General features: G+C 33.4%; 5 protein-coding genes across 11 annotated transcripts in view; 2 read left to right on the top strand and 3 right to left on the bottom strand.

Moving 5' to 3' along the window:
* The window catches only part of LOC123004802 (insulin-like receptor), a 28,449-nt gene extending 24,890 nt beyond the window's left edge, over positions 1-3,559 (top strand). Inside the window, exon 4 of the mRNA XM_044398239.1 lies at positions 24-3,559. Within this exon, the coding sequence (XP_044254174.1) occupies positions 24-3,117 (3,094 nt within the window). The 3' untranslated portion in view covers positions 3,118-3,559. The remainder of the gene's footprint in view (positions 1-23) is intronic.
* The window catches only part of LOC123004803 (gephyrin), a 36,506-nt gene extending 32,582 nt beyond the window's left edge, over positions 1-3,924 (bottom strand). Inside the window, exon 1 of the mRNA XM_044398241.1 lies at positions 3,854-3,924. The gene's annotated coding sequence lies outside the window, so the exon portion shown is untranslated. The remainder of the gene's footprint in view (positions 1-3,853) is intronic.
* Positions 3,925-4,624: 700 nt separating this feature from the next.
* On the top strand, positions 4,625-7,796 carry LOC123004835 (insulin receptor-like). 2 transcript variants are annotated; one of them, XM_044398297.1, is made up of 5 exons: positions 4,625-4,972; positions 5,101-5,269; positions 5,330-5,486; positions 5,535-5,911; positions 6,435-6,589. In XM_044398297.1, the coding sequence occupies exons 1-5, from the start codon at positions 4,625-4,627 to the stop codon at positions 6,464-6,466; spliced, it is 1,083 nt and encodes a 360-aa protein (XP_044254232.1). In that variant the 3' UTR covers positions 6,467-6,589. The 2 variants fall into 2 exon arrangements, with proteins under 2 accessions (XP_044254232.1, XP_044254231.1); XM_044398296.1 differs by having other exon boundaries at positions 5,535-7,796.
* Positions 7,550-13,756, bottom strand: LOC123004836 (ammonium transporter Rh type A). 3 transcript variants are annotated; one of them, XM_044398300.1, is made up of 9 exons: positions 13,585-13,756; positions 12,563-12,642; positions 12,456-12,505; positions 12,250-12,397; positions 9,124-9,277; positions 8,885-9,076; positions 8,732-8,841; positions 8,385-8,685; positions 7,550-7,782 (listed from the first exon to the last, which is right to left on the bottom strand). In XM_044398300.1, exons 1-9 carry the CDS (start codon positions 13,697-13,699, stop codon positions 7,595-7,597), a joined length of 1,338 nt encoding a protein of 445 aa, XP_044254235.1. In that variant the 5' UTR covers positions 13,700-13,756; the 3' UTR covers positions 7,550-7,594. The 3 variants fall into 3 exon arrangements, with proteins under 3 accessions (XP_044254235.1, XP_044254234.1, XP_044254233.1); XM_044398299.1 differs by having other exon boundaries at positions 12,456-12,642; XM_044398298.1 differs by lacking the exon at positions 13,585-13,756 and adding an exon at positions 12,691-12,934 and having other exon boundaries at positions 12,456-12,642.
* Positions 13,757-17,560: 3,804 nt separating this feature from the next.
* LOC123004914 (connectin) overlaps positions 17,561-24,768 on the bottom strand; it is a 123,792-nt gene continuing 116,584 nt past the window's right edge. For all 4 annotated transcript variants that reach the window (XM_044398442.1, XM_044398441.1, XM_044398443.1 and 1 more), the window contains one exon: positions 17,561-19,318. In XM_044398442.1, coding sequence (XP_044254377.1) covers positions 18,828-19,318 — 491 coding nt within the window. In that variant the 3' untranslated portion in view covers positions 17,561-18,827. The remainder of the gene's footprint in view (positions 19,319-24,768) is intronic.

Below are 24,768 nucleotides of genomic sequence, written 5' to 3' on the forward strand. Positions count from 1 at the left end.
TGAAACTAATGGTTCTTTTTCAGAGTCCATAATTATGACATTATGAAATGTATGACCAAAGAAGAATGTGAGACTATGTTAAATGGCACTTGGTGGGTCTTTAACAACTCTTGTATTGAGACTTGCCCTATTTATTACAATCAGGATAAAAATGCGAAAGGGGGATGTGTTTACGCGGGAAAGAATTACAAAAAAGAATGTAGAGGGGGTCTTATCGAAAAATTGGATGTCTTACAAGAGATGAAAGACTGTACGGACATAAATACGTCACTGGAGTTGCGTATAACTCAGGATTATTTGGTACCCTATCTGGAAAAATACCTCGGCAACGTTGTTAGTATTTCAGGATATTTGAACATTTCGAGATCGGGGAATATTAAATCGTTGGAATTTTTTAAAAGTCTTGAGGTTATTAAAGGAGAGGAATTAGCAAATAATAAGTATGCTCTTTATGTGTTTCAAAATAAAAATTTGGAGAAACTGTGGGACTTTGATGATAATTTTAATTTAACCATAAGAAATGGTTCCATTCAGATTCATGATAACCGTTTTCTGTGCCCCTCTGATATAATAAGACTGGAAAAGATTGTTGGCGCTAAAATGGATAATGACACTGTTATTTTTCGTTATTCTAATGGCTACAACTCAGTTTGCAATCAGAAAAACATGACAGTTATGATTCTTGAGAATAATCCAACAAATGTAACGCTCACGTGGCATCGAGCCGATTCAGCCGACAACGAAATAATCATCGGTTACACAATATATTACGTGCCGGTGTTTGAAGGCAATATTACAGCATTTGAAAATAAAGACGAATGTAGTGTAGACGGTTCGTATGGTATTTTTGTTCGGGAGAATATAGTTCAACTTGTTTCATTACGTCCCTTTACCCGTTATGGTTACTACTTTAAAATATACTCGACCAACCCTCAAGAAGCCAAAACTCCTGTTTATTATTTTGTTACGGCGTCCACAGAACCTCCTGCACCTATTGATTTTGACGCTGAAGCTATAAGTGACACGAGTATTGTCCTCACCTGGAAACCCCCGTCTCTCTTTAATGGCCGTTTTTCCCACTACGAGTTAGCAAAGTTTGTTGAAGAAGATTACGTTCCCCTGATCCAACAAAGAAATTATTGCTACTTTCCTCATGTTGAAATTGAAAAACCCAAAATCTCTGTAGTCCCGAAAGTTACTAAAGTGGACGAAGACTTGACAAATACAACGAATTGTACTTGTGGTAAGAAATCTTTCGTACAGTTTGTCACTCAAGACTTGACTTGTACGAACGGTGGGAGAATTGATAGTTGCATTAGAAGTATTTATCATCAAGTATCGAGTTATTTGTCCGGTAAAAGAGAAGTAGAGAACGAAACTCAAGTCAAATTAGTTAATTCTAACGCGACTTCTTACGAATTTAAAAATTTGCAACATTATACTTTGTATGTGTTTTATTTGCGAGCTTGTAACGTCAGGGAAGACACAGGGGAACTCCTATGTGGTAGCTCGGTGATGGTAACTGAAAGAACAAGGAAACGGAAAAGTGCAGATACTATCAAGTCTATCAAAGTTGCAATTGAAGATAAAAATGCTCGTGTCGAGTGGTCTAAACCGGAAGAATCTAATTCGATACTAGTCGCGTATCAAGTGGAGTACAAAAGAACCGATTCCGAATATTCCAAGCCTAAATCCGAATGTTTAACCGAAGACTTATTTAATAGTCTAGGCCAGGAGTATAATTTATTAGAACTAAATCCAGCAAAATATGCGATTCGGGTCCAAGCGATTTCTTTGGCCGGTCCTGGAACTTTCAGCGAATGGAGGTACTTTGAAATAGTTTCGGATCCAAGCAATGCTTACAAAATTTACACTCCCATTATTGTTATTTCCGTCATAGTGTGTCTCCTCGGTGGAGGGTACTACTGGTACCGCAAACGATATTTCAAGGTAGAACGCAACCATCTCATAACTAGTATAAATCCGGACTACGTTGGTCCAATTTACGTAGAAGACGATTGGGAGATCGATCGAAATGACATTGAAATTATCCGGGAGTTGGGTAAAGGATCATTTGGAACGGTTTACGAAGGTTTGATTAAATCCAGACAGTACCCTTGTGCCATCAAAACCATCAGTGAGAAATCATCATTTTCAAGTAAAATGGAGTTTTTGAATGAGGGTTCCGTGATGAAATCATTTAGTGAGACGCACCATGTGATCAAATTATTAGGGATAGTATCACGTGGTGAGCGTCCTTATGTCATAATGGAGTTAATGGAGCGTGGAGATTTGAAGTCGTACTTGAGGCGCTGTCGTGGTCCTTCACAAAACCTCACCACCAATGAAATCTACCGAATGGCGGCCGAAATCGCGGATGGTATGGCCTTCCTCTCTGTCAAGAAGTTCGTCCATAGAGACTTGGCAGCGAGGAATTGCATGGTAGCCGCCGACCGCACGGTGAAAATCGGGGATTTTGGAATGGCACGCGACATTTACGTGACTGATTACTATAGGAAAGGAACTGCGGGGCTGCTGCCCATACGGTGGATGGCCCCCGAGAGCCTCGCAGATGGGGTGTTTACCACAGATTCCGACGTGTGGAGTTACGGGGTGGTGCTATGGGAGATGGCGACCTTGGCCGAGTTGCCGTATCAGGGGTTAGGGGCCGAGGAGGTTCTCCAGTTTGTGACTTCAGGGAGAACGTTAGATATGCCACCGCAATGCTCGGATCTCTTGTATAAGATTATGAGCGCGTGTTGGAAGTGGCGGCCTAACGATAGACCCACGTTTTTCAGTATAGCAGACGAGTTAGTGAATCATGTGGGAGAGGACTTCCGATTAGTGGCTTTTTGCTTCAGTCGGCAGGGAACTGAGTTACGTTTGAATGCGGTGCCGAGGGTTTATAATCCCCCGGCGATGATGGGGACTACCATGACCGGAGACGAGTGTTTCAGCCATTATGACCCGTCGGAGGAGGAAGTTAATTTGTACATGAATAAAGCAAACCGTCCAACGAAATTCCTACCTTTCTCAAACCAAAGAACGAATAAATCGTCGCCATATCAGTTAAGTCCAGGTTCACCGTCATCGACATCCTCCTTCAATTCATCTTAAATGTTAAGTCTATTAAAACTAAATGTGATATGTGATGTTAGTCACTAGGATTATTATTTAAGTGTGTCCTGCCTTAGAGTGATTGCCGAGAATGATTTTTATTAATTCCAGGGGATCAATGTTACCTAAGTTTTTTTCTAGTTTATTTAAGTGGATAGTATTTTGTAAAGTTTTTATTTTTTCTTAATTTATCGTTGATTTTAATTGGGGAACCAAATTTTTTAGTATAGGCAATACGAAACGTGCGTACAAATTCAATATTATTTCGGCTCTTAAATGTTCAGTAAATTATTGTGCCGAAAAAGTGTTGGTTTTCAAAGGTAATTGTAAAACTCAATGTACCTATGTCAGGGCGATTCCTATTATTATGAAAGGTTGTATTTGTATAAATCACCTGAAATATATTTTGTAAACGTTGTACAAATAAATATTTTTCAGAAAATTGAAGCTTTTTTTACACAAAAATATCGCACAGAAAAATTGCAAAAAATAATTTGTGCGTTTGGAATATAAGGTTAGTGTCGACATCTAGCGATAGTAGCTTGGAGTTTTAACAATGAACGCTTCACTAACTACATTTTCCTGTCTTGTTTTGAGCTATCATGATGAAATCGATAATATTTTGTTGGTTACTTAGACAAATAGTTGCAAATTAGTGATTATAATTGATCCACTTGTGAACTTATTAAAATTTTGATCACCAAAATAGATAAATAACTATAAAACACATACTTACTCAATGCCTCCGGCTGGAGAAATGGACAGAAAACACAGTATTACTTTTCTGTATTATTTCTACAATTATACCTTGCGTGGCAAATTTGAAACCCTACTTGGGATTTCTGGTATTACTTTAAAATAAAAATAAAATAAATTCAAAATAATTTTTGATCAAATACAGTAGCGTACAAAATATTTTGGTCGTCAATGTCACTAAAAAATTATTGTTTTATGTCAGAAATTTTGCAGTTTACTTTTTGTGACTGATTTTTTATTGCAAAAAGTCAAAAATAGTTTAAACGTCGATTGACTTTTTATTTTTGCTGACATTTTGCAACGAATTTCAAATTTTACAAAAATAAGTTTATTAAAAAATAACATTGATGACTAAAATATATTGCACGCAACTATACCTTCTTAAATATGGCAAAAATTAATTCCCATGAAAACACAATTACGCTTATATAAAAAAAGCTGTTTAAAGAAAACTTGCTAAATTACATAACAAAATTAGGGATCTTTATCTTTAGACGCCTCAGCCAAAGCGAATTTTTGGATGAGAGGAGCATTTTATCTCACCGTGTTACCTTGTATATGTGTAGTAATAATGCTATAAGAAACAATAAAAATTCATAAATGATCCAATTGACATGCGATTTGACCTTTGTTCATTTCGACCCGGGTAGGTGTACATTTGACATTGCACCATCTATAAATATGCTTTTAATTGAGTTGATCAGGATTTTATTTGAATATTTAGTTTCTTCTCGTCCCTCAAATTGTTACAATGTCTTGTATATTTTTTATTACTGTTTTATCAATAATTTTGACTGTGGAAAGCAAAGTGTGCAAATCGGTGGATGTTAGAAATACTCCGAGTCACATTTCTGAATTTAGTGATTGTCGAGTTATAGACGGTTCCTTGCAAATTGTTCTTATGGAGAATCTTGACGCTACTGATTATATAAACATCAGTTTTACAGAACTGTTTGAGATTACTGAATATTTGCTAATTTATAGAGTGATGGGCTTAACAACACTGGATTCAATATTTCCGAAGCTTGCCAGTATTAAAGGGAATTCGTTGTTTCTTGGACATTCCCTTGTGATTTATGAATTGCTAAACCTAGAGGAGGTACGTTGATAATAAAACAGTTTTTTTTTGCTTGGGATGAGAGACGTTTCAACAGGTAGGAAGTTAGTCATGATTATATTTCCTTCAACATTTTTTATTGTTAAATTGTTATGTGAATGTTTTCGTAGATTGGATTAAAACATTTACAAAGCATTGAAAATGGAAATGTAAAAATTGCAAATTGTCCTAATCTCTGCTACGTAAACACTATTAATTGGACTTCATTGGGTGTTTCACTTGTCCATTACAACGAAACTGCAATTTGCAGTGAGCAAAATTGTCCATTTGAGTGCAGGGGTGTGTTAATAATTTTTTTATTTGTTATTACTGTTATTAGATGTAATTTGTTATTTACAGGGTTTTGTTGGAATTCTTACACTTGCCAGAATACGGCTAAAACAAGGTGCGATCCTTCTTGTATTGGCTGCACCCAAGACTTTTCGTCTAAACATTGCGTTCAATGTAAATATTTTAATAATAGTGGCACTTGTCTCGAAAATTGTCCCAAAAACAAGTATTTAACCAAGTTTTTTGTTGGACAATATTGACAAATATTTTTTAGAATCGCTGACAAACACTCTGGACAATGTATAGAACGAAAAGACTGCATTTCGAAAAATGGTTCTTGGACAATTTTTAGAAACGCGTGTGTTCCAAAATCATTAGAAAATGCCGGCATTACAAACTCATCAAAAAGGAAGATATGTGAAGGAATGAAAATAGTCAACCATTTTGAACTCGAACAAATGGTTAATTGTACTCATATCAACGGTTCCTTAGAAATCTCTTTAGGGGGAAGTGTAGTTCTCAGTGATTTAGAACGAACTTTGGGGAAAATCGTCTCGATTTCAAAATATTTGAAAATAAGTCGATCACATAAACTCACCTCTTTGCAATTTTTCCATAAATTGAGGACAATTAAAGGGGAACAGCTGTGGAGTAAGTACTACTCCTTATATATCGTTAAAAATCAAAATTTGCAACAACTCTTTGACAAAAGATTTAAGCTCAATATCGAAAATGGGACAGTAATATTCCAAGACAATCCACATCTGTGTCCTCGTTATGTCGACAAGTTTTTTAATGTCACGAAAATTGCCAGTAAATATGAACCTTACAAATTTAACAACGGGCATCAAGCATCTTGCATTATTAAAGACATGAGTGTTTCAATCGAATCAATTAATTCAACTAATATCACACTGTCATGGAAAAATGAGAGTGGTAGTAAAACCATTCTTGGTTACACTATTTTTTATACTTACACAATGGGGGATAGAGATCTTCTGAAAATCAAAGATGAAATTGGCGAAGTTGATGGGGACAGTTGGTCGAGTATTTTTGTCTCAAATACTTCTGTAATAATTGAAAATTTGTATCCTTATTCTCATTATGCATATTACATCAAAACACATTTTTTGACATCGTTTGAAAATATACAAACACCGGTTTACTCTTTCAGTACGCCACCAGGTGATCCAACTGAACCTATAGGACTAGAAGCGGAGGCTAAAAGTGACACCATAATCGAATTGAAGTGGAAAATTCCTAATTACATTAACGGGGAATTGTCTTATTATAAATTAGCAATTTACGTACAAAAAGATTACTTGCCAATGATTCTCCAAAGGAATTACTGTCGCAATCCCTTTGTTGGGAATGGTTGTACTTGTTTAAAAAAAGACATATTACATTTATTTCTCCAAAAAAACGTATGTATAGGGCAGGACGGGGATCATTATTGCAACGATAAAACCGTCTATGAGGTTGTTGAAGCGCCCAAAAGCGAGCCTCCGAAGATTAGGATACACAAGAGATCTGTTGTTTTTAACAGTACTGTTTTACGTGTACAAGAATTTATCATCAATGCGACGGATAATTACACACTGACACTACCAGTTTATGGCCTCGAACACTTTACTATGTATACTTTCTACTTGAGAGCTTGTAACAGTAAAATATCTGAAAATGATACTGAGCACTGTGGTGGTCCCGAAATGGTGTCTGAAAGAACCCTAAAGAATGAAAGCGCCGACATTATTTCATTTCTGAGTATTCAAATCAATAAAATTGAGGCAAATATCAGTTGGACACAGCCAGAATCTGTCAACTCTGTTATTCTTGCCTACGATTTAGAATACAGAAGAAATATTGCCAGCGGTTCAATTTCTACTTGTATAACAAGCAAAAAGTTTGATAAACAAGGATATATAGTACTTCAAGTGGCACCTGGTAGATATTCTGTGCGTGTTAGAGCTCTTTCCTTAGCCGGATATGGTGAATATACCACATGGCATTATTTTGAAATTTTTGCGGAAAGTTCGCATACGAATCATGAATGGATAACTGGACTTTTAATTTTTTTTGGTGTTATTATTATTATTGTAATTGGACTTGTGATCTATCGCCGGTTTAAGTTAGCACAGAACAATGACACTGATCACTTGATACTTGGCAATCACAATACCGAAATGACTGATGATGAGTGGGTTCTTGACCAAGAAACTGTTGAAATTATTAAAGACTTAAAGCAAAATTTAGTTGGAATGTTGTATCGCAAAAAAGAGGGCTAATTAATTACAAAATTGTGATTTTTTTTATTGCAAAAAATGTATTTTTGTGTTAGCTATAGACATCTGTAGGATATACTCCGTCAGCAGAAAATTCAAAACTGGGGTTGGCGTAGTGACATCCTTTGGGAGAGTCCTGTCGAGCTTTCACGTTATGTTCGGGCAGTATCCAAGAGGTGGCGTCGTTATAAAAGCTTTCGCTTGAAATTGTTCCAACTTTTGTTCGTCTCAGAATAAATCCTACAAAATTTAAATAGCAATAATTAACTTATTTCAAATTTTATACGACTATTGTTAGTAATAATTTACATGAATAAAAAATGTATGAAAATCTGAATTTCTAATTACTATTCAATTAGAATTAAATTGTTTTTAATTTAATTTTTATTTTGAGTGACAAATTAGTATAAATATTCACCGGGAGCGAGATTAATTCGCATGACTTGCAAAAAATTAAATTAAATCTCAATAAATCTGCCATATGCCACAAGAGCACTGTAACTACAAAGCTAAATAGTTGTGTAATTTGCACATATTTACATAATTGGAAAGTGCAGGAAAATAAATTGAGGGTAAGTGCAGCACAATTAAAGGGGTCAGTTCAGTTTAAATCAAGGGAGCGAGACAACATTTTCTACAATACCCTTTCAAAAACACTGTAGTAATTATTTTTAATCATTGGTTTAAATGTAATCATTGGCACATTTTTGAGTTCTTTTCTCGGTAAATGCCAAGCTAGTCGATCGTCGAAAAATTCTTCTCTTAGGGGCAAAAATTTTTCCCATATTAAAAGAATCCCTGAGAGATATTGTCAATAAATGGTTTCTACGTCGATCACCTACCTGTTAGTAATCCGGATGTAACCGCTAAAGTAACCGTAACTACAAGAGCGAGTATTTGGTAACCGGCTTGTTCTCCCTCGTCTCGTCCGAGACCCGGTTTTAGAAAGGTATATTCGGCCGTTGCTGTCATATTCGGGCTCGCTCTCGCTGGGTATATTTCGTATAGAGTTTTACAGTAGGTGGATTCTGAAGCAATTCCGGCCATGAATGCTCCAATTAGACCCGCTAATACTCCAGGAATGCCGTGAAGGTTATGAACGCCACAAGTATCTTTAATGCCAAAGTTTGAACTCAACCAAGGCTGGAATTCATTGTTTGCCAAGTCTCTCATAATATGAGCAACTTACTGTGAGTTTGGCATAACCGGCCACCGAAATGAATCCTGCGACAGCTCCAATAACAACAGCACCGAAGGGTTGCAACATCAAGTTGGCCGTCGTGCCCACGGCCACACCACCTATAGAAAAGTTTTTACATGTTTGTATTTTGTTTGTCCCAACCTGCAAGAGTTGAATTTTGTAYGTGCACCATGTCAAACTTATGGTTCTTGCTGAAGATGAGCGAGGCGGCGAAAGTTGTAACGCAACACGAAGCCAAAGATAGATAAGTATTCATAACGGCTCTTTGCTGCCCGTCTCCTGTTAGTTCCACTGCGTTAAAACTAGGCCAATAAAGCCAAAGAAAAATTGTTCCTGGAAGAAAATAAGTCATAGATGGTTTATGTGACATTGGATTATACCTATCATTGCGAAAAGATCGGACGTGTATCGTGATTCTTCGAGGCCGTTATCTATGACTGTTTGCTCTTTTTTGAGTTCAATTACGTAACTAACGGCTAACCCGAAATAGGCACCAAATGCATGGACAAACATCGATCCTCCAGCATCCGCCACCTAGAAATAAACAAATTTAACATGCACCGCATACAGTGATGTGATTGCAGACAAGAGGATGAATAGCTGATCTGCGAATTGGAAGGGATTTATGACTTGCAATGATAACACATGGATGAATGCGGCATTATTTGCGTTATTTCAAATTGACACAGGTCTTTTGTATGGATACCTGTARTTTGACATAACACTACAATACGCCATTCGTATTTATACAGGCTGTCCCAGCGAGTTGAAAAAGTATGGACACTAATGGTAGTGACCTTTAAATGGTTATCATTTTCAACTATACAGCGTATCTCAAAAATAAGTTACAATACAAACTTGTGTTTTTTTAAATAAAACTCCATAATATGTTACCTACCGTTTTTGGATGTAGATTTTGATGACAATATTTTTAAACTAAACTTTTATTGGTCGATTTTGCTTAGTTTTAAAAATAAGACGGTTTTTTTGACGAAAACACTTTTTAAAAATTTATTCCACAAAAACTAAGACATCTCGAATATTTTTTTTACTACCGTAAAGAAGAAGGTACATACAAGCTATAAGGTTGTAACAGTTTTTTTTTAGTGTGTTGCATCTGCAAAGATAAAAAAATGAAGACGTCTGTTAAAACTTCAACAACTTAAAAAAATTTAATGGAACACCCCATTTATTGTTTTTGCAATATCACTTTTTTGCAAATATCACTTAATAATCACATTTGTGTTAAACTAAATCAATTTATTATTTTTACAACAAAATAATTTCAGTATTTATAACGACTTTTACAATCTCTGGATAAATCAACGTATAAGTGGAACTTTCTATGGTTGCCAGATAGTATCAACAAAGCTCCGATATTGRTAGGCATTGTTGCTACAATTAATAATKAATGTTAAATATATTTTCATTTATCAATTCTAGACATTAAAAGTTAATTTTTTTAGATACACAATTTATCAATCTATTATATGCAAAAATGTTCCATTTAAATTTTTTAAGTTATTTAACTTTTAACAAACTTCTTCATTTTACAAATGCACAACACTAAAAAATTGCTACAACTTTATGTTCTGTACTTTCTTTTTATGCAGAAGTAAGAAAAAATTTGTTCTAGCTGTCCTAGTTTTTGTGTAATAAATTTTTAAAAAGTGCATGTCTTCGTCAAAAAAAACGTCTTATTTCTAAAACTAAGCGAAATCGACTAATAAAAGTTTAGCGTAAAAACATTGTTTTAAAAAGCTTGGCAAAAATGCCAAGAAACATACGGTGATTTATTTAAAAAAACACAAGTTTATATCGTAACTTATTTTTGGGACATGCTGTATGGTTGAAAATAATTTTATGTGATGCACTAGATTAGTATCTGACAATGTCCTATACAATTGTTTTAAATTTTGCCATTTGAAGAGGTCAGTAATGGACTTTTTACAACTCGCTGGGATACCCTGTATATTGTTATTTAAAACTATCCGGTAAATTAACTTTTCCGGTTCCATTATGAGTTCGGAAAGTGAGTTGTTACGGTATCAATGCCGGTAAGTGATGTCACCAACAAAAACTTACCGGATTTTTGACATAATAAACATCTCATTCATACAGTAATATGTATTTGACTTACCGGACTTACACTTAACATAAATTACTGTCTTATAATGCTTAATGTGCTATATTATATTGTTTTTTCGACAATTTAAAACCCAATAATTCAATTAATACTTAATAATACAATTTTGAACAAATTATCTAGGCTTTTATCAACAGAACTAAAATGTTCCATCTTTATTTTTGCAGTATAATTATTATTGATTTTTTGAGGTAAATCGAAACTTAAAAATAAATCAGCTTAACTTTTGCTTGTTTTCAAAGTTCTTCCTTTCAATGAAAAGTAGATCTTTTTAGCTTTATGTAAAATGCTATATCAGAATATACTTTAAAAATATTAAATTAGTTATTAGATTGACGCTCCACATAAAAATAACCAAGACACATTAAAATTGTTTCTATAAAATCATGCTTTGTTTTAGATATCGTATAGGTACTGTTTCAGTTTGAAATGTCTTCTCACTGTTGGAAAAAAAATTGAAGCTCTGTTGAAGTTATGAGATATGTCTGAAAAGGGAATATCAAAAAATTTAAATTATATTATCATAATAGAATATAAAAATTCCATAGAATAGAAAATAATCGAAATTTTTGTTTAAAAAGGTTAGACAGTGTTATGCGATGAATTATAAATTTGCAGATACATTTTATACGTTTTGTTTTTGCAGAATTATTTATTTAACTAAAAGTATCTTATGTCGGTATGAATTTTAGGTTTGAGTGCAAGTTAATTGCTCTTACATTTGGAATTCATAATTTAATGTTTTGAGAGGGTTAATGTGTTGGAAGATTTTGAAAAAATATTTTCTCGTTTTTCTTATTTTGTTCAGTGTGTTTAAGAATGTACTCGTAGTTGAAAAGTGAATTAATTCAATACACTACTTGAAGTAGAATCACTATTAGTGATTCCTATGTGGTCCTCTAAATCTAACAATGACAACAGTTTCAATTCACAGCAAGAGTTCGTTTCTGTTCTGCAAAAACTATTAAACTAAAATGTATCAACGTGTAATGTCCAAAACGGATTTTTTTACGTTGTGAACTTTTTGAACTTGATTTATTTAGGCGTATGGAAGGGTCTTCTAAATTGCTGTTATTTAATTTCGCTTGGTGTATTTGGAGTTGGATATTATGAAATTAAGGTCTTTGGCGGTCACTAATTCTTCCGTTTTTGTCTTGGCTCGTTTGTGCCTTGTTGAAAGTGTCATCTGTTCTGTTGATAATTGAACACTAATAATAAGAGTCGTGTGTGAGCGAACAGAAGTGTTATTGTTGTAGTTTACATCTGACACGAAGTTTGAAAACGCTCTCTCGGGTCGAATTAGGCGAAACTTTCCGACTGGACAACCGACGTCATTTTTAACATATTGAAACAATTTTACCTGAAATATCTGTGATCCGAGAAAGGAGTTGGCCGAAAAAACAGCAATTTCGATAATCCCCATAATCAAAAGCTGCATGTATGAAGTGCGTCCCAAAACTGCCATGGAAATGAGTACAGTGGCGGCGGCGATATCTGCTTTGTATAAACTGCAATCAAAACAAACACGAATTCCGAAACGAATTATAAAAAGAGGATCAAATATACCTTCCAACTCCGAGTTTCATTTTATTATTCTCATTGAGCTGATAAAATCCCTGACAAAGCAAAGCCCATTGGATAATCAAAGCACCCAATAAAAAATTAAAACCTACTGCACTGTAACCGTATCGTCGTAAAAATGTCATAAGGAATCCAAATCCGATAAAAATCATGACGTGTATGTCCTGAAACACTAAAAAATAAATTGCGGTTTGATTTTACATTCATTTAGAGATTTCACATTTGTAATCGCCGGACAATTTCTTTTTTTTTAAACCACCGAACACAGGGCCGTAGGAATTCCGAGGATCGGAAGCATCTGCTTCTTGAGAATATTCGGTAAAATTTAAAAAAATTATGGCAATTGTAAGTTGGAAGAAGAACATAAATAGGGCTAACTTGAATCGCTGAATTTTTTCGATTGTAGGATTGTTTGATTGTGTTGACGAGCGGTTGTAAATGTAATAGTCACAAAACCGACGCATTTTGCCTTATTCTAACACAAATGATGAACTGGCATCTTTGTAAAAATATTTTGTTATTTTATTCTTTTGAAATGCAAAGTTTTTAGAATTGTTAAAAAGGTCAAACAACGAATAATGGTATTACTGTGGAGTTGTTTTTAAAACTTATGTAACATGAATGTAAAATTAAATATAAATTACCGTCAATGTTTTTTCTTTAACATTTCTTTTTTTTTTCTTTGTTTTTCTTATTTTCATCTTATTTTTTGGTGAAGTATTTTCTTAAGCATTTTACAAACAAATTACATTATTAAAAGCTGATCCAGTTCTAGGTAAGTTGTATTGTTGTAAGATTGATTTTATTGTGTACATAAAACAAACAGTTTGGTCACACTAGAAATAAATATCAGCACGGCTATTATTGTGCTGCTTAAAAATATAATAATTTATTGTATCTGTGAAAGGAAGTTTTAACACTTAAAATATTAAACCCATTATTTATTATAACATTTTAAAAAGATTTCCATTAACACTTATCCTAAATCGGTTGAAAAAAATGAAAATATGCACCATATTATAAATAAACGGTTCGAAAATTTCGAATATTGTATTGCATTATACGATTTATGTTTTTAAATAAATATTTGTAACAGAAATTAAGTATTACTTACTTGGGTAGGCATTATATTCGTATTTGTCATCATAAGTGGTAAAAATGAAGAAAAGCACAATGAAAATAATTTGAATGAAAAGAACTAGTACAACGTCCACTTTCTTCATGAGCATGACGAATGATAGACTCGAAATTGTGAAAAACAACTTTATTAGCGTGCAATGTTTGTTCCAGAACTATTTTATAATTTATAATGGGTAGTCGGTCAAAGACAAATTTCTATCCACGAAGATGTAATTATTAAATAAAATATTTGTTTATAGTAGTGTGACTGAGTTAACATCTCCCGGTTAATAAAAAAATATCTTGGCACCTTGTCGCATTATCATGTTTCCTAAAACAGATGAATCTTTGTGCCCTATTTACAGCAGTTACACAAAAAACAGAACTGTCTAAATGCGGTGTCAGTTAATGGAATTGACGTGGTTAATCGATAGCTTTTTCAGCTTGTCAGTTCTGTAAAAGCTTGTCCATACAACAAATAACAGGAGCTGAAAAAAATTGCCGCAATCGTCTGAGTTTTCAATAGCTGATATTCCGTGTATAAGCTCAACAGTTAGCTTTTTAATGAAAAGGGAATTGTACGTCATGTTACGCTGTGTTTGTTTATTTTCTAAATTATTACGTGAGAATGAATACATTATTCGCAAGGTAATTGTTTGGCTAACTATTTCTGGCTTTTTGGTATGTAAATTGAAGACAACAATTGGCTATATTTTTGAAAGGAAAGCAAACGTTTTTATATCTATTATTTTAAGAATATGGCAGCAGGAAAACAAGCCCTGCTTGTAGACTGAAACTGAGATTGTTTCGTAAACAAAGGGGTAACATAATATAGCTAGTTCAGAGGATATTGTGATGGATGGTATTCTCTTTTGACAATAATGCAGTGTCTAAAACTCTAAATTGTGTTGCTCCACCGCAGACAAGTGACCAATAAATAAAAAAAGTGACCTGAATTTTGTATTAAGTTATATGAAGACATGTGATTACACTTTTTCGTTGCTTTGTAGAAAAGAGTTTTTCATAAAAAGCTTGGGACTTGTGATGTTGATGCCTTAAGGTAGGGAAATAGATTACTTAAATTAAATTACACATTTAATTACTAAACTAAACATTCACTTTTAATTGAAAGAAAAGAATTTTTCCTGAAATCTTGAAATAGTAATTGAAAATCTATTACATTTTACCGGAAGAATTTGTCAGTTGCGCTCTTTTACCTGTCACAAAATTTGATAAGCGATAAGTAGTTTTATTTAACTTGATGCGTCAAATTAGAAGGAAGCATTAGAATATTGACTGATTTCAATATATCGTACCTACGAACACCAATAAAAAACAACTATGAAACAAATTACGACGAGCATAAAATCCGTCTGGGAGATGTTTAAACAGAATTTTAGTATTCATTTTAAGTCGAACATAATACCGCGCTCGTTGTAAAAATGTCTAGGTAAGACTGTGTGAATAAATGACTTCAGAAATTATCGCTTGGTTGAGTTTACTTAAATAAACGCGGGTTTTTGATTTTATTTCTGGTTTTATTTTGAAGCTGACAAATTATAATTATTTCACTTAATTTAACTACATAGTAACAATATTTTATTAATGTTTTTGGTGTCACTGCATTATGGATTTTTCAAAATTGAGGCCAAAGTATCACTTTACATGCAACTTATATTGTTGTAGTAATAACATTTCAAGTCAAACATAAATCATTAATTATTTTGCAAAATCGTATTTTTTGTATTCAGATTGGTCGTGCAAGGCTGCGCCACAAAACTTGTAAAATAAATCAAAATTAAGGTAATGCATTGGTGACTGGTAGGGCAGAAGGGATTAATTTAAATTAATGTTATGTAAAAAAGTTGTTCTGTGACAAAAAGTCACAATTACAGTGGGTGGAATGGCACATAATGAAGCTTTTTGACATACTAGCGTTTATTTTAGATTTATTAAATGTAACAAGATTCAAATCGAATTCATTGTGTGACATTTGTCTAGTCACATCCGGTCTATTTAAGCAATTTTTCTTCGAGTCGTAGTCATTTATAATCGGCTAGTTTAAACATGTGCGACATTAGGGTTTGTTTGTGAGGAAACTTTACGAAATGACAAATGTGCGAAACGTAATGATGGAAGGCAGGGAGAATTTACGCGAAGGGAGCAAAACACTTGAAATTGAATAAATTTTAAATAATTGTGTGTTTGTTTAACTTGTGTCAGTTTACAGAACATTTAATTGTTATCAAATTCTAATTCTAGATCATTTTGGCGTTTAGCAATGCAAAGTAAATAACAACTAAATTCGAACTATTTTCATTTCAAATTAAAATTAAATTCACTCTTTGTAAAATTGCCCTTAACCACGTGAAACGCTCTATACCATTAATCGCAATTTTTATTAAATTTGCGATTAATGGTATTTGTGAATTATTCACAAAGTCTAGTTCAAATGATTTTATGCGTCAACTTCAAAGCATACATTTGGAGGAATGCAATGAAAATCCATTTTATGTTGCAGTTTTAATTAAAAAGGAAAACTGTTTTCTGTGTTTTAGGTTGGTACAGTGAACTGATTCGGACAAATGGTTATGGTAATTTTTCTGCAATATTTATTTTACTTTTTAGATAGAATTACTTTGACTGAGTGAACGTAGAATTTGTTTTTTTTTAATCTTTTTGGGAAAAAGTCAGCAATTTTTAACTCATACTTTCATAACGAATATTAATTACCTCCACAATAATTATTTAAAATTGATAAAACACCTGTTTTTAAACCGGAACCAACCTTTATTAACACCCAAATATTATAAATTGCGAACCGAAATGCTTAGTAAGCGAGTGCTTCTGGTAGGGGTGGCTTATCTTAATGCGAAATGGAATGAAACATCATCCATTTTTCTCATCCATTAACTTTAACATTATAAAAAATTCTATGCTGTGTTATGATTATTTCCAATTTCATTATGTTCATTAGTTTAAGTGGTTATTTCATTACTTCCACGAGAGCAAATTTAAAAACACATTATAATTTCCAACGTCCAATACCTGTTTAAATATAATCACAAATCAAGATAATGGTTGTACATTGAGTTTCTGCCATTTTTGCACGCTACATAAACAAAACTAAAATTGCGCTTGAAAGTTTTAAAAGAACGATAAATTACTCCAATTAAAGTTTTTGTCGTTTAAGCAATGAAAGGCCCAGGCTTTATTGTTTATGTATCAGTTTTTAAAAGAACTGAGCGTCTGGAGGATTGAGTTGTTTCTCGACAAAGAACAAGCGCAACGTACGAAATTTGCATAATCTAGTTTAGTCAATGCAAATCTGCCGATCTATTGTCTATCTATCCTCCTAAGATCCATCAAGGAAATGGAAGTTTGTTGAAGTAATTTCGGGAAAAATATGTTTTTTGTTTACTTACCCATTAAATATTTAATTGCTATCTTAATAGTAAAACGGGTGATTTTTAGCAAAAAAGCCCATCCTGCCGGAAACTCTTTCATTTTCAACCGTTTGAAGTTAAATCAATGTTCATTCTTCTTCGCTTTACTCCTTATCCAAGAATCAAGTACGTGATAACTCGCGAAAAAGAATTCTACGTCTTTTATAAGATTTTCCAGTGAGTACACGTCCGTTTTGTTTTTAAGAGCAGCAAACATTTTTGTAGTTTTTTTAATTAATCAAAATTGTTGCCGGAAGTTTTGAGAAGTTTTTCTCGTTTGTTTTTTTTTTTTATTTCGGTCGACTAGGGATGTCCGGATTATTCGTATCAACTCGGACTGAAAAGAGATTAAGAGCAGGATTTGCAGGAAAATGAGGCATTCACTTTTAACAAGACCTGTGTGACATACACTAGAGGCCAAAAGGTTACGTTTTAATTACAACTGATAAGAGGTGAATTTCAGCGCATTTATCCTGTGATCGAATTTGTTGCAACAGAATGTCATTAACTAAACGGGCTCGTTTAAGAATTTTATTTTTAATGAAAATCACATGAAAGGTATTTACAAAAATTATAAGGGAGTAGACATCTTATGAGTACAGATTTTAGAATAAGCGAAATACACAGTTTAACACATAGGTACAAATCTCAAAATACATATTTATGTGCAGAAATAGGACGTTTTGATTCAATAAAAATCAAGCACCGATCGCCACAAAATTAAAAGGCCTTGTTGCAGACAAAATTTCTAAATATTTTGTTGACTGAAAGCCCTAGCCGATTTTTTTTCCGTCTGCTACATAAACTCACTCTGATCAGTATAAAAATCAATCGGCAAGATGTAAATTGGATTTAATTAAAATAAGTACCTAATAAATAATGACGTCATTTCTACAAAATTTTACATTTGTAAAAATAATAATATTGAAACAGAGAGTGTGAATACTTTCCGGTTACAACTTTCTAAATGAGCATTTAATTGATACATTTTTAACAGAAAAACTACATTTTAATGTTTTTTTTTTGTTTTTTTTTTCACATACAAATTTTGAAAATTGATTGTTTGAAGAAATTCGTCATTATTTATTGAATAAATATATTTTTTTAATTGCAATATTTCTCGTCCTAGTTGTGAAGTATTTTGTAATTTCATTGACTACTACATTACAAATTACAACGAATTAACATTTGCTTTTACATTATAATTACACATTTTAACTTTATTATTTCAAAATAGTTGCTTATTAATTAATGGCATTAGTTACATCAGTGCGAATCGACATATTTAAAAATACACTTAAAGACTAGGCTTTTCTCAATAATTTACAAAATATGTTTCGTTAGTCTAAACTAACTAATAAACTTCTGTGTGAATACATCCAGAAACTATTTATTTCAAAAATCGTGATATTAAACAGCCATGTTATTACATTTAATATTTACATTAATAATGGAACGTTATTGTAATTACATTCTGCAAGAAATTTCAAAAATTGGACGTTAGGTACCACATTTGAGGAACAAATGAAATAGACCAATTTTTGGGGATTGATTAAAAAAATACGTTCCATATAATATACCGGGAATTGAGCTACATTTACGATATGCGACGTGACGGTGATCGGAAGGTTTAAAAATGGTGGTGTAGAATAGGACTAACAGTCTTTAGAACAATGGGCACAATCTGACCTAAAACCGTTCCTCTGCGCGTTGTACTCGATTAGCCTCACAAACAACGCACTGCCGGAAATGATTCCTGTACACAGCCACACTTGACCTGTCCTTGCCGATTTTACGTCATGTTCAAAAACATGGCGCTTAGCACTAAGACGAGAGCCCCCAGAAGCCTCGAGGCGCCACTGGCGTTGATTCCTGCGTAGCCTGGAGTATGCAGAAGGGTCCTGGGCGCCTCGGTCGGATGCTCCTGCTGCGGGCAAGGTAATTCCTGAAGCGGAATCTCAAATAGGTGCCGCTTCCTGGGGTCCTTCGGCCCGGATGCCGTCACGTAATTCAAGGAGCTGTCCTGCTGTTGATCGTAGATGTCGTTGTCGTATTCGACGGTCTCGTAGTCGTATTTGTAGTCTTCAGCGTTTTCAGGAAATTGGTTATCGACTGCTCTGGGAGCGGTGGTCGACGAGGGCAAAGTGCCTTGGGCTAAACTTTGACCCGCTGATTCCATATAACATGTGATCTCGTCCAGGGTGTTTCGGATCGACGGATTTTTCGTTTCRTTACGTAAATTGTGCAACCAGGCCAGACGACAGTCACAGACGAATTTGTTATCTGAAATGAAATAAATGGGTGCTTAGTAATAGGGTGAAGTCGTGGAGACCTAAAGATTTCAACGAGATCGCCGATAACACCGCTATTAAAAAAGATTTACGTTAAGCTCCTACTACAAATATCCACGAATTACGACACCGACAGACTTGCCGTCGATCATACCAACGAATAATTGACACAATTTGCTTTTTTTACTAATTGATGTAAAAAATCATTCTTAGTGAAAAAGGGTTCTAGGGCTAACAAAGGATTAAATGTGATTTTTTAGGAGATGGAAATCCTTTTCCGCTCCGAATTATAATCCTACATCAGCGTTATTGGCCAGATTCTGAAACTGTACCAATTCCTTCAGTAAATTCTAGTGTGGTGTGTGAAAATCTTAATTTCTGAAACATTGCGCTAGGCTTGAGCTAATTAACACGAAGGGCGCTAATTTAGCGTCACCAAAAGGTTAGTTAATACGGATCCATTCTCTCACAGTACTTATTTGTCTTTGACTGGGTCAAAGCCGCCGTCTAGCCCACATACGGGTGTCTCTTCGACTCTCTGGTTTACCGATTATCGCAGTTGAGTAATTTCTAGTCATCGAACGGTCTATTTGATTTAAAGATGGAATTCGAAGTAATCGATTGTTTTATTCAGAAGCCAGAATTTAATAGTCCTGGACGTGTTCCGAATTAATTTCTTTAAGTAAGTATTTTACAAACGCTTTTTGACTGGTAATCCGCTCGTTTTGCGCTCATTCACTGACATGACACTTTCAGCTTATTATATGACCAAATGCTAATTTTAATTTTATTTAATGTGACGTTTAGATTGTGGCGATTATCATGGAAGTTGATTGTTTGCATAAAAGCTGGCCAACGAAATTGTGTAATGCTAATTCTTAGAATGTTAAGGGACACTTTTGTTCTCCACCATAATGGAAATTTATTCTGTTTCAAATGTAAATTGAGAATTGAGTTTCCTCGACTCATATGCGAGTGAGTTTTTGACGTTATTTAAGAACAGCTCTAAACAGGCTATTGTTTTTTGCCCTTTCTATGTATTTTGATTGTTAAAAGCAATTAAATTTTTTGAAATGTTATCTGAAATAGGACACAGATGAGCCGTAACTTTTTCAATCAGACTTTTGCGCACTTGGATTTTTATTTTGATTACTCGTGTAACTAGAGTTAGAGTCAAGTTATGAAAGCTTCTTTTTCTCTTAGTCGATTAAGTCCAAATGTCAAAGGTTTTTCTATTTCTAATGATAAAAGGACAAAACATTGTTGAACTTTGATGTAACTTTAACTGTATTATTTGAAAGAATATATTGTGTAACAAAACAAAAGCCTTTATGGGGTAAAAATCAATGAAAGGGCACAGGTTTATCGTATTGTCGATTTCCTGCTAWCGCTTGCTTTGGTCAAAAAGCTTTGYTAAAACGACGCCAGAGTTTTCGCAAACCTCGTAGTTTTTTTAGGCATCCTGTGACTAATTGTCGGTAAATGCAAATTCGGTCCTCGAGTAAAAGGCGTCCTCGCAGTTACATTTATCCTAATGTAACGCAAATTGACGCATGAAGATCAAGTGTTAACATTAAACGCGTGAAAACCCATTTACCTACAGACTCTGCACTTTGGGCCCTAATTGGCATTAGTATCAGTGTGGATTAGCACCCTTAGGGTCAGTATATATTCGAACCGGGGGCGACATTCCCACATTGATATTCCCCAATCCCAATACTGCTATTGATTTAGTGTGAGGTAATAGTGGATGTTGAGGCTCTTGTTATATACTACATGTGTGATAAATAAGCTAGCTCGCTTCCTGTTGTTGACGGTTCGCTTTAATAAGAAGTTTATTAGTGATTTGTGGTCGTCGTTTGCACATATTTCATTCAGTTCCGTCATTTTGTGTCCATATTTACTTTAGTTGGATGCATTAGCAACCACAACGACCGGAAGTGATGCAGCTATCGCATTCTGTCAAATTCCGCAAAACACTTCCGGATGTGGGTCCGGAGATAAATGTTTCGCCTTGGGTCCCGGAGGAAAAATCATTATTGCACAACTCAACGACCTATTAAAGACCTTTCAATTTCGCACTTCTAGACGAAACGAATTACGAGAAAAATAAACATTTGTTGACATTTATTATGTATTTTTAAATTGTTTTTTGTGATACTTGATTGTGATTTGATCATATCCATACTGTTTTCTTGGTTTAACAACCATAGTTTTTTTGCCATAACGGCAACTTGGCTGTTAAAGTTTAACGGACGGGTTAACGGATGTTTTTACGCATGTTGCTACACAAAATGCACACTCTAAAGATTACTTACGTGAAATTTACATTATTTGACATGATGATTTTGAATAATTTTCCCAAAATCGTTTACTTGGTATCACGAAAAGTACTGAACGACACATTACGCAAATAACAGTTGTGTTAGTTAATTGTAATTTTTTGTATACTTTTTAGGCAGTAAAATTACTGAAAATATGCGCATAAATATACAGCGTTTAAGAGAAAAATATGCAATTTTTCACTAAATATGCTTAAATATGCAGAATTTTTGGGATGTAAAAATAATGGAAAATTGCAATTAATACGAAAATTGTAATTTACATTGCAAGTTATGATATAAACTGTTTATAGATAAGTAGATAATTATCAACTACCTAGTCACAACTATTAGTTGTCATCGAATGCCACTTAATAATAGCATGCTTTTCTAAATTTTCCATTGTAAACTTTTGACGATGATCCCCTAATATCTTGCGTTTCACTTATATTCACTATATTAATAATTACCTCAGAAAGGGACATTTGGCCAGTTTCTATTAGAGTAATATGCTTAATTGGAATAATATGCTTCCTTAAAAACGTATAATTTGCCTTAATAAATGCTAATTGTTCTCTATTTTTTTTTCTTTTGTCAAATACAATTTTACATTTTATTTTTGATTCAGAAAATCTGAAGTAATATTTTTTACATTGTGGTAATGGTAGGCATAAAAAATGCTGCCTCCAACCATGTACCCCAGCGAGTGACTACAGCTACAGGTTCAGCCTATTTTCTTTAAAAAAAAATGAGTAAAGCTAAATTATTAAATGCCCGTTGCAAAAACACTTAAAATATGCAACTTATGCGCTAAATTGTGCAACAACTCCCAAAAACTTAAAATATGCAAAAATGCATTTTTTTAATTGGTCTATTCGCTTTGTTTTGATGTGTTTTGTGCACATCCTAAATTAAAAAAATTATTCCTACAAATAATAAATTTGCAATTTGCATAAAATCGGAACTTTAAATGCAACTAAATAAATACTTAGCTAATTAAATTTTCGTAGTGGTATGTATTTGTCACAAAATATCTTCGCGATTATTGCTGATACTTGGGGGTTGTTGCAGCTGTTAAGAATTTTCTAGTGCCGCCTTTATTTTATCTAAGTAGGTATTTCTCTCGTTATTTCTCATAAATGGAATGTTAATCTTGTTTTAATCAAAAATATTTATAACTCGTGAAATTCTTATTGCAACTTTAAAATGTTCTTTTAGTTTCTAAGGTTTTCGTGTCATGGATTTGAAATTTTCAATACTTTAATATACAGGGTGAATATAAAGTATGGAACCAAGCGGTTTTGCCTCCAGAAAAAAATAATTAATATAAAGTAAAGTAATATAAAACATGTGATCGTATTTTCAGAACAAAATTTTGTATTGTTTTTGAGTTATACGATTTTTTTTGTCAAAATTGCAATTTATGTAAAAAAAAATTTTTGAAAAAAATAAATATAAAGTAGCTAGTTGTAATCCTTTGAGTATAGCTTTTAGGAGAAAAATGATTTTATAGTGGGTTGCCATTTAAAAAAAATATTTTTTTTGTACAACTCAAAAACAAAAGGAAATTTCGAAAAATATTATTCTTGTTAAATCATCACATTTTTATAGTACTTTATCACTCATCAATTAGTTTTTTCAAAAAATAAATAGTTTAAGCAAAAAACGTTTGGTTCCATACTTTTTATTCACTTGGTATATAATAATCTCGTACCATTATACTCGTAATAATAAAATACCAACCAATAGATTTAATTGAAATTCTCAAAAAAATTTTCTAGTTAAAAACAATTGATAAAATAAAAATTCCTTTCTGTAGAACAAATAATAATATTTTTTTCAACTAAAATTAAAGATGGTTAAATAACAAACAAAGTTTTATTGGACAAATAAATCGATATCATTTTTGCCCCTGGTATAAATTTGGATATCAATTTATTGAAATACTTAACATGTCCTTTCCGTTTACAAATAAAAGTTTCATTTAAGTTCTAAAAGTAGGTTTTAACCTGAAATTTTAATTCGATTTGTCCTTTAGCGGGGGATTCTACGCTTATTATTTTAAAAGATCCAAAAGGAGAGTCATTCCTCAGGTGAAATTCCGCAAACAAGGGTCTCCTGATAAGTAATTGTTGAATTAACTTGATGAAGATTCCGATGGGAGCTCGACGGGTAGGTGGAAATGGTGATAAATCTTTCAGGTGCAAACGTCTATGTTAACTCACGTGGCTTCGGACCAGGAACCTTCGCATAAACGGTCCTAAGAAACATCGAGATCCTTAAACAACATTATTTGTCCCTAACCACACCTTCCACGTTCAACTTGTAAAGTATCAACTGATCCTACGAAAATGGGTGACGCGTAATAGCTTTACCAGCCATACATTGCTACTTTATTCTCAACGGATGACGTTCCATAATGGAGCCGTGATAACAGATAAATTCCAAATAATGAGTCGTATGGCCTTTATTGTCATTATACTGCTTTATACGGTACAATAAATTACACATTTTTGCTAATTGACCAACTACCAATCCGAAAGCGTTTTTACAATTTCAATATTCAACTAATCGGGTTGAGGCACGCAATTACCCTAATTGACTCTATTATTTCATTCATGTAAGCAAATACAACCGTAGATTCTGCTTATGACTGAATTCTGTGCACGAAATTACCCACAATTAATTTAAATGTAAGTAATAAATTGGAACAATCCATACACCAGCAAACAAATGTGTTGCTGTTATACAAATATTATTTGATCAGCATTAGTTCAACGCGTTTTTATCTCACTTTTTGTAGTTGTTTATTCGTGGAATTAAAATTATTCAACAAATTGTTACACTGTATGGAACTGGCGGAATAATTAGTTTATTGCGAGTGAAGCTTGTATTTTTGCATCGTTTGTGCTAGTTTCAGCTAGTGATTGACATTGTTACGGGTTTCAAATACTATGTATAGGTTATTTATGTGTAAATGGTATTAACAGATTTATGATTTTTGAAATAAACAAGTTAAATTTGCAATGAAATGACATATTATTGACTCTCCGAATTAATTTTGCTTATTAAATAATAATTTTTTGGATGTGTAAAACTTTTTTCTCTGTAACTAATCATT

Source organism: Tribolium madens, unplaced genomic scaffold (genome assembly GCF_015345945.1).
Source record: "Tribolium madens isolate multiple individuals breed KSU strain unplaced genomic scaffold, Tmad_KSU_1.1 Scaffold_20;HRSCAF=117;Tcas5.2_LG4, whole genome shotgun sequence".
NCBI lineage: Eukaryota > Metazoa > Arthropoda > Insecta > Coleoptera > Tenebrionidae > Tribolium > Tribolium madens.

Bases quoted from the DNA above. Each gene is read 5' to 3' on its own strand.
- LOC123004835 (XM_044398296.1), top strand. From the start codon at position 4,625: ATGTCTTGTATATTTTTTATTACTGTTTTATCAATAATTTTGACTGTG. The intron at 5,270-5,329 runs GTGTGTTAATAA...TGTTATTTACAG, and splicing joins TTGTCCATTTGAGTGCAGGG to GGTTTTGTTGGAATTCTTAC. The intron at 5,487-5,534 runs GTATTTAACCAA...AATATTTTTTAG, and splicing joins GAAAATTGTCCCAAAAACAA to AATCGCTGACAAACACTCTG.